The sequence below is a fragment of the Rhynchophorus ferrugineus genome, unplaced genomic scaffold (genome assembly GCF_030347505.1).
Source record: "Rhynchophorus ferrugineus isolate W39M unplaced genomic scaffold, kcgeb_rfMv2 rfM2, whole genome shotgun sequence".
Classification (NCBI taxonomy): domain Eukaryota; kingdom Metazoa; phylum Arthropoda; class Insecta; order Coleoptera; family Curculionidae; genus Rhynchophorus; species Rhynchophorus ferrugineus.
The window spans coordinates 69,369,028-69,379,414 of record NW_027472581.1 but is presented as its reverse complement, the minus strand read 5'-3'; the positions used below and the strand labels follow the sequence as shown (position 1 = coordinate 69,379,414).

At 30.8% G+C, this 10,387-nt stretch overlaps 1 protein-coding gene across 1 annotated transcript; it reads right to left on the bottom strand.

Moving 5' to 3' along the window:
- Positions 1-1,850: 1,850 nt before the first annotated feature.
- LOC143190277 (myrosinase 1) lies at positions 1,851-10,338 on the bottom strand. The gene is made up of 10 exons (XM_076394482.1): positions 10,060-10,338; positions 8,323-8,609; positions 6,839-7,097; positions 6,655-6,788; positions 6,497-6,591; positions 2,762-2,953; positions 2,595-2,705; positions 2,391-2,531; positions 2,133-2,239; positions 1,851-2,072 (listed from the first exon to the last, which is right to left on the bottom strand). The coding sequence occupies exons 1-10, from the start codon at positions 10,095-10,097 to the stop codon at positions 1,940-1,942; spliced, it is 1,497 nt and encodes a 498-aa protein (XP_076250597.1). The 5' UTR covers positions 10,098-10,338; the 3' UTR covers positions 1,851-1,939.
- Between the last annotated feature and the right edge of the window lie 49 nt (positions 10,339-10,387).

Sequence of the window (10,387 nt, the reverse complement as noted above, 5' to 3'; positions counted from 1 at the left end):
AATCTAGAAAGCTAGTAATTTTATTTTCGTCATCTTTATGTAGCTGAGACTGGAAAGGCTTAAAAACATTTTTTAAGTGTTTTGAGAAAATGTCGACCTTCTTTTTATTGCTTCTCGCCCAATTATTTTCGCTTGTTTTAATAGGTCCGTTATGCTGCTGGGATCTCCTAAGCTTTTTTGTTGCTTTCCACAACGAATAGTCTGTAGCCTCAGTTGATGTCAAGTTTTCTAGGTATTCTTGAATGCCTTGGTTTTGTTCAATTTGGATTAGATCTCTCAGCTCTTTTATGGCCCTATTAAATTTTCTTTTATTCTCTTCAGCCTTTGCTGTTGCCAATTTCGTCGTAACTTTCTTTTTTCTGCTATCTTTTTCTGTATTGTACATGATATATGTGTATTTTTCTTGGAAATGTTTCACTGTTGGGAGTAGCGGAATATGCTGCCTCCTGTATATTTTTTGTAAGATTTATTGCTGCTATTTCTATATCCATTTCAGTTTGTAACGGTAAGTTTAGAGAGATATTTTGGTCTAAGATTTCTCTAAATGAGGGCCAGTTAGTTCTATTATTGCACAGAGAAGGGGGTTTATCTTTGATGGTAATTTTTGAAGAAATTGTTACTATTATTGGTGAATAATCCGAAGACAGGTCGAAACATGATTCTGCCTGACACTTTTTTGGATCAATATTTTTGTAATAGAGAAATCTATTTTATCTGGTTTTTTATTTCTGTCTGAAGGCCAATATGTTGGTTCACCAGTAGAGATATATTGTAAGTTACCTATCCTTATGGCTTTGAGCAGTTCTCTACCTTTTGAGGTTATTATTCTTGAACCCCACATTAAATGTTTTGCATTATAATCTCCTCCTGCTATAAATCTATTACTTAGCGTACTGAAGAATTCTTGAAATTGTTCTGCCTTGTTGTTATGTTTGGGTGGGCAATAAATGGCAGAAATTGTTAATGGTCCATGGGCTTCCTCTGTGGTTATACTGGTGGCTTGCAGGTAGTCTTTGCGGAATTTTTCTTTTTCGAAATACTTTATATCATCTCGAATTATTATGGCTGTACCTCCATGTGCTTTATCATCAGGGTGATTTGTATGATAAAGCTTATATTTAGGAACTTTCAGATAATTCTTGTCCGTAAAGTGTGTTTCGGAAACCATCATAACGTCAATATTTTGTTCAATTACGAACATTTTTAGTTCCCTGGCGTGTTGTTGGAGCCCATTGGCATTCCAGACGGCGATTTTGTAGCTATTGGTTTCAGGCATTAGGCAAGTTTGCTTACGACGGTTGTGAGTAGACCAAGCATCGTACTCATTTGATCCATTAGTTTGGCCATCATATTTTTTAATCTTGAGATGTTGCTAGTTTCAGTAGGTTGAGATACTGTCTCTCGTTTTTGTGCTGAACCATTTTCAACTATTTGGGCATAAGTTATGTCGGGTTGAATTGTCCTGGTTGGTAGTGGTGGATTGGTAGTAGTGGATTGTTTTTGTTGATGCCTTTTTTCCCTTAAGGGAAAAGGAAGTTGGCAATTTTTTGCAAGTAATTAGTAAGCTTTGGATCAAACATTTTTTTAACAACTCACAATTACTTGAGTTTTTATATTGAATTGGCATTAAATAGTTAAATCGTCTCAACATTTAGATTTTGGTAAGGTTCCTTCTTGCAACTCTTGTGATCTGATCTATAATATCCAATGTGGATTATTACTGTTTTGAGTAGTTAAACACAACTAAACAGCAGCCAACAAAATATTTGTATTACTCTTTCATCTAGAGCACTTTTTTATTATTGGCTTTCAACAATACTTTATATCTTCAAAATAACTGTTTAACCCAATACTTTAACGTATTTTATTGTGAAATAAATATATGTAACGCTTTATTAAAAATTTAAATATCTCACACAGTTGCCTTTATTAATTATACTTAATCAACACATTCTTCTTCTGGAACTAAACAACCTGTAGTCACAACATGTCTATAATACTCAGATGAGTCCTTAGGTCTTCTCGGTCTCTCTGGATCGGTGAAATTAACTTGATAGAATCCCAATTGGATGCTGAAGATATACATTAGTTATATTTATGGTAATGAAAACAAAAACAACAACTGCACTTACTTATAACCATATTGCCATTCAAAATCGTCAGTCAAGGCCCATGCCATATAGCCAGTAAGATTTACGCCGTCCTTGTAGAGAGCATCTTGCAAGTTGCTTAAATAAAGCTGTAACGATATTTAATATATTAGTACCCATTTATTTCTAAATTAGCAAAAAAATTTTATTATATAAATGACAATATAAATATGGTTGATTTAATCTTATATTACGATAAATTATCAATGAAGAGAATATTTAACACATCTTGCTTAATACCTTGTGATAACGACCTCTAGTATCCATATCATGAATTACTGTTCCGTTATCATGATAGCCATTTTCAGTGACCATTATTTCTGGATGACCATAAGTATCACTAATCCATTTAACTAATTTCCTTGAACCCCATGGTACCACCTAATCAAAATTTGTATAAATTTAACATTCCCAATTAAACACAGTTGTTGAGTTTCAAGTTACCTTAAACCAACTAGTAACGGTAGGTTCCCAGTCATCTGGTTGAAATACATTTGTTCCGATATCTGAATCTCTGTCGGGATTCAACGGTTTTATAACTGGTTCTGCTGAAGCCTATATGATTTCGGTTGAAAAAAAAAATGAAATAAATATTTTCTTAGTTAACTTACGCTTGCCATTGAGGAGGTGTATATGTTAACACACATGTAATCAACTGTGCCGTTAATAATTTGTTTCTCTTCTTCTGTGAACGTTGGAAGCCGGGAACTTTCAAAACCTTCCAATTGTGAACGGCTTGCTATACGTTCTTTCATTATTTCTGGATAGTCACCGAAATTAACTGGATGGCCAAACCAACCGTACTAAAATAGTAATATATCTATTATTCATTATTATTATATTGATGTAATTGCTTTTTAATAACATAAATGATTTCAAAACTAAATGCCACTATTAAGCGTCGTCTGTTATATTAACTATGTTACTCAAATATATCGTGTGCTGACCAATGATTATCTTCATTCCGTTTTTTTAATTCATTAAAATAAATTGTTGCACAGATGATTTAAAACGACATTGTTATAAAAACATATTATTACAACAGATGTTTAATTTCACAAACAATCAAAGTGTGACACCATGAATAAATTTCTGCGTAGACTTCCTATTAATGGTGGTGCTGTGGAGAGCTATTAGAAACTTGAAAAGACCTATCATGCAAACGCTTCCGATAAAATATGTCAGATGGCAGTTGGACCAGAAATAATCAGGAGAAGATTACAAAATTTGCAGACCACAAAAAGCACAAAAAAGACTTCTGATTTTGAACTTATTACCATGAAAATATTAATGGATGTTCCAATAAAACTATTAAGATTATTAATCTAATAAATACTTCATCCATTCTACAATATGTACCACAATTCTGGAAGGTGACTGAAATAATTATGATTCCTAAACCACGAAAGGTACCTCATTACCAATATTACCAATATTACTATTTACGACAATGTCCAGATGCTCTGAAAAATTTTCTTATTTCGTATCATCAATTTGGCTTCAGGAAAGAACCTTTCACGATTGGTCAATTTCACAGTATCAATAACATCATAGAAAAACCACTAAAAGAAAATAGAGTTTATTCTACACTATTTTTAAATGTCGCTCAAGCTTTCTACTAAAACCATGAAAAACCACTAAAAGAAAATAGAGTTTATTCTACAGTATTTTTAGATGTTGCTCAAGGTTTCGGTAAAGCTTGGAATAAAGGTTTAAATCATAATATAAATGCTTCTCCCTGGCCAATATTCACAAATTCTATGCTAAAATCGGATACCTCAATGTTAAGAAAGTAGATTCCTATTCTGACTTAAGTAAAATGCAAGTAAGTGTACCACAGGAAAGTGTGTTGGGCTTCTTCTAGTGTCATTTATCTTTTGTACGCTCGAGAATTTCATAGAATCAATTGTTGCTATATATCCAGATGACTGCAATCCTAAACATTGGAGGTAACAGGGCTGAATCAAAAGAAATGTTACAAACTATTGCCGAAATACGATGGTGAATAGAAAAATGGTACATCAAGATGAAGCATAATAAATCAGTGCATACCGATTTCATCAATCAAACAATCAAGGACAAGTCAGTCTATGTAAATCAGCAAACAGTCCTCTATGGAAATACATCCAAATAACTTGACATTACCCTTTATGTTAAAGTCTAAAAATAAATGTTAAATATTCAAGCAGAAATACAGAAAATGTACTGGTTATTGGGCAGATATTGAGCCTTGTCGGAATATAATAAGCTTTCTCTTTACAAACAAGTGTTGAAACCAGTATGGACTATTATTAACAATTTCAATTCTAGAATTGCATCAGCCAAAGCAATAGAAATATCATACAAAGATCCAAAAACAAGGTAGTGCGAGATATTGTTGATGCCCCATGGTACATTCGTACAATCCGTATGTTATGATAGACATGAATAAAGGCTCGATCAGCACATCAATGTTGAAATTCTCCAGCTTCTAGATAATGATGGCTTAGATAGAAGATTAAGAAGAGTAAAACCATTTGATCTAGTTCCGTGAAGTTAAGGGTAAAATTCAATGCACATTAAAAACAGTGACATAGATATTGAGCCCAAAATATCTATTGTAGAATAAGTATTTTGTAATTTTAAAACTGTAGCAACGTTAAGGTAAAAACAAATTCTTATTATTGTTGATTTACTAGATTACCATAGTAAATCATACTGACCAACCAAATTAATAAGAACGACACCTTTGACCTACTTTGTAGCTCATTATAGTTTACATTCTATCAGACATTTACACAATCTATTAATAAATTAGTGTATATAATTAAATTTTAACAAGAAGAACTACATACTGCTGCACTGGCGTTGACATATTATACGGCTGAATAGGATGCAGTAACGCATATATAAAGAAAATTTGACCTAGATTTATAGACATAGAAATATTAACATAGATGACATGTTATTATCAATTCTGTACAGACATAGTATCACCATAGTTATGAAGAAAGAAGAAATGTATTAAAACAATTAACAGAACTCTCAAACGATTAATAATATCTTGGTCTGAAACTAAAACGAGTTGACGAGAAGAACAAATCTTGTATATAAAACATTAAATCCAGGTCTAATTTATTTAGTATGTCATTCACAAAACAATGCTTAAATTTGTGGGAAACTTCGTGGAACACTGATCTGTATACATACTGTTCATATTTAAATTGTTTTTATTACTCATGAAACATTGGTACATTGCTATATAATTTTCAGTAGTTGATCAGTAAAGATCATAAGCGAGCGGTTACTTCTATTTTCAGAAACATATTTCATTATTGTTCATTATTAGCATTAAGAACTATTGACTGAAATCGACTATCAAGTAATTGACTACTTTTTACTATCGACTGTTTCAATGTCTATTTTTGGTTCGACTGATTTTACTGCTTTTTATCAGTGACTGTTTCAATCGACAATTTTCAATCACTATTTTCGGTCCGACTGATTTTGTTACTATTTACTATCGACTGTTGATATTTTGAAATAATATTTCTCAAGATTTTTAATGTAACAGGGTAAAAAGTTTAAAATTGCTAATGATAAAAGATAACATATTTTAACTATTTTTATGGCAATAATGGGTAATATTTCGATTACTCTCTCGATTTTTGTTAAAAAATATTTCGGTCCAATAATAAATAAAGCATTTACTTTACTTAAGAAAGCCCTAGTAGTTATTGTGCGATCATTTTTAATTATGCCTTGAATTAGTTTTTTTTCTATAATTAGGTATTAAACATATACCTAATATTTACATATACCATATTTTTATTTAGTATTTATGGTTATTATATGTTATCTTTATTTTTTAGGTTTTGTATAAGATCTATTGCATTGTTTATATTTATTATAGAATATTATTTAAAAATAGAAATTAACATGGCATGTTAATAGTATTCAGTAATTTTTTTCCCTTTCTTTTATACAGTTATTACGTGAAGGAATATGTACATCTCCGTCTAGCTTATACTACCGTTAGAAAATAAAAGCACATATAAAATGAACTGCTCTAAGCAATTATCTCCGTCCTTTCCTCTCTCACAATTTATATAGGAAAGGGTTCGTGCATCTTGGTCCGACATCACGAATTGAACAAAATTGTCGAACCGTGCATTTGATTGAAAACAGTAATTACTATTTTCAGTCGCTAGTTTTTCGACTATCGACTGTTTCGACTGTTTTTCGAATATCCACTGTTTTCAGTCGATAGTTCTCTACGCTACTCATCATGTAAATTCACTATTGTGTATAGCAGTGACAAAAAATAAAAAACATCAAAATATTTTATTCAAAAATCCTATATTTACCGTAAAGAGTCGATTTCTTTCAGCTGCTTCCACATCTTCAGGAATATCTGAAGCTGGTTCAAACCAATTGCTGTCAATTACCATAGTTACGCGACCTTAAATGTTTAAAAACAAATATGATCATAACTAATTCGTAACCGTTGACAAGCTCTGCATACCGTTTTGTTTATTTTTAAATTCTTGTTCATACATCCTGTATGCTTTTCCATGGGCTATTATAAGATTGTGACCGCATATATAGTCTTTAATTCCTGGACTCACGATGTTTGGTGCTAGAGCTCCTGTACCATATCTAAAAATGGTAAGTTTATTTTGAAGTCTTATATATAGATGTTATTTTACCCATGTTCACATGTTTGTTTGGGTTCATTGAAGGTGATCCACTCCTTGACGTCATCGCCATAGATTTCAAACAGAAATCTAGCATAATCCACAAACCATTCTTGCATTTCAGGATTAGTGAAACCGCCTAGATCTTCCAAGACTGTTGGAATATCCCAGTGATGCATTGTGACTAATGGTTCGATATTGTTAGCCTTTAGTGCTGCTATGAGGTTCTTGTAGTATGCAATTCCAGCGGGATTAGAGGAATTTACAAAACCTATAAAAATATTAGATTAATTTTATCTACGTGAAAGCGATGTTCATTGTATCAGCTATAGCATTTAGTCATTTTAAGGATATCTAAGTAAGTAATTTTAATAATTATATAAATATGTACAATGATATATTTTGTTAGAAACTGTCACATATTCCACATTTCACAGTTAGAACGCTATATAAAATATTACCTTTCCATATTAGTTAATATTATAATATAATTGAAAAATAAGAAATTGTGGGTATTTCGTTTTAAACTTAAAATGTAAATTGTCTTGTGACTACAAAATTAGATGAAAATGCAAGTCAAATATCCAGTCAGCCAAGAACGACAGAAATTTTCTAAAAGCTATGAATATACATTATAAAAAAGGACTGAAGAAGTAAAAAACTCCTTTAATCATATCAATTTGTTTCTGCTAAATCAACTTTTTGTTGGAAATACAATCCATACAGCAACGGATAATAATTTCATTAAAATAATATTAAATTTGAAGCTGCAAACTTGATAGCAATAGTTATAACAATGGTGCGATTTGTACATAAACAAAAAATTAGTTTATCTTGTATCGATATAAATACTGAAAATATCTAGAATATATTGAAGCTAAAACAATACTTATAACGATTTAGATATAATTATATATTTTCTATTCATATTGGTGAGATAAATCTGTAACACTCAAAAAAATTTTCTTTATTTAATTAAAGATCTAAATACAAAATGTTCTAGTGAACGCTAGGTCATATCGTTATGTTTACTAGTGAATAAATTAGAAAATATTTATCACCAATATATTACGAACGAGCACCGTTTTATTAGATTTTAAATACTAAAGGAAACATATGGAAACTATCAACAAATTATTCAATTTAATTCAAATCATTTCAGTCAAATTTGTAAATTATTAATGTAATTATTAAGGGCAAATAAATTTCCGGCTTTCGGAAAAACAAGACCATATGAAATATGTTAAAATTATCTAATAAAAGGCATGCATCTTACGTCAGAGCATCAAATGTAAGAAAAACAATATAACCGGTATGACCAACAACAACCAATACTTAGTGATTTGCAATCAGAATAGGTAACATTTGGAAAAGGGTGCACAAAATGTAATTAAAACCGAAAATTCCGCACTTTTTCTAAACAATTATTAATTTTTTATAAAGAGTTTTTTCATAAAGAAATTTTTTTGTACTCTCATTAATTTTTTTTAACTGACCTGTAGGTAAAACTCTTGACCATGCGATAGAAAATCTGTAAGTGTTTACTCCCATTCCCTTCAAGAGTTCAACATCTTCTTCCCATTTGTTGTAAGAATCGCAAGCTATATCTCCGTTTTGGTAGGAATTCTTCTCAGGGTATAGATGTGTGGATCGGTCCCATATATTTTCGCCTTTGCCATCTGCATCCCAACCACCTTCAATCTGATAGGCTGCTGAGGCAGTTCCAAACTTAAAATTCTTTGGAAACCTTCGATTACTAACGACATAGTCGTCCGCAAACACTCTAGAAATAATATTATAATAAATACAGTTCTTACAGGTCAAATTATTAATACTGTTTCTTGTTCAGTTATTGGTATCAATCAACGATCAATTATAAAATAGTTAATTATTTGTTCTTTTTAAATAAGTTATTGTTTATAGCTACCAGTTTCTATGTAAGATTCACTATATCAATATTAATTTAATTAATCTTATATCATTTTGAATGTGTATTTAATATTTTTCATTCCATCAAGTTTTTTTTGTTATATTTTAAGTTCCCTCTTTACAAATTGATTATTAAAAGGTTAAACTTGTCTAGACCTATTGCTTAACGTGGGCTCCGAAGCACGACATTAAGCATACGAATTGATGAGTGACTAACTTAAGGACCATCCCAGAAGACGTCCGGACGAACTTCATTACTGGCATATTGTCAGTAGTGATAAAAATTAGATAAACGCTTACAATTTCAAGTGCAAAGGTCGCAGACTACTCCAGGAGAAACATCCACATCGGTCATACAGGCCGAAGCGGAATATTCATGGCCATAAAATGTTGCTGTCTATATGGTACGATCAGCAAAATGCAATGTAGCATGAACTACTAAAACTTAATAAAAGTATTACTGCAGATGCTTTCCGCCGTCAACTGAAAAACATGATGATCACAGCAGTAATCAAGCGCACTTTTTTTAGTGTTGTCTATCTCTTTTTCGGAATATTCCTTCTAGTTTTCTTTTAGTAAACATTTCAAGCAAATTATTTGTGGTTGGTATATTGGTCGGTAAAGCCAACAAATGAATAGATTTGGTATATAGTTAACGTTGGTTCTCTAGGCTTGGCTAATAATTCTCTATGCTTATTGTTTAGATATTTCCATCAGCAGAATTTCACCGGCTATAAATTGATAACTTTACAGATCTATTTCAAAACAATTACTTACTGTTTTGTTATTAAATCACTTATAATGAAACGCCCATATTGCAAAATTCATCAATTTTGAAACATTCAAACTAATTTCAACCAAATTTCCGTTGCTCAGTTAGGAGTATGTAAACTTACAGCAACTCATTTTCTCATGTTCCGGAAAATATTTGTCTACAGGAATTTTGACAGATCTGATCAAATATAGCTTTTGTTATTTATTTTTAACCAAACAAAACATGATAATTAAATATTAACTATTAAGAAGAATGGAATGCTCGCAAACTTATTTCCAACCCCTTATTCATTAGATAATTAATAATTAGTATTTTAGTATAATTTTCCATAGGGTCATAATAATGTAATATTATCCTTAAGCTTATTTTATTAAAATAGAATTATTAATTATTATATAATAAAAATTGGTATTTTTTTAACACGCATAATATATAAAAGTAAATAAAATTTGAACGCTATTGTATTGTACGCGAATCTTTTATCATTTGCCCTCTAATATGTCAATTAATTAAACAAAAGTGTACTTACATTGAAAACAAGCAGCAACAGATTATTAAAACATCCATCTTGCCTTCTAAATCATATATGCAACGAGCTCAACGATCATCCAACTCTTATTTATGTAATTCTTTATCAGGGAATATTTTTCAAAAGTTATTAATCAAATTAGCACAATAAACAACATATGATATTCAAGATCCCTTAATTATCTAAAGTATCTCCTTAATTAGCTTATCAACCTGTTTTAGGTAGTTATACTTTTTAATTATACATTCTTTACTCTTTACTCAACCTACAAATGTTTATTACCAATTGAAAGAATATAAACACTTCAACTTAATTAGTTAAGTGTGTT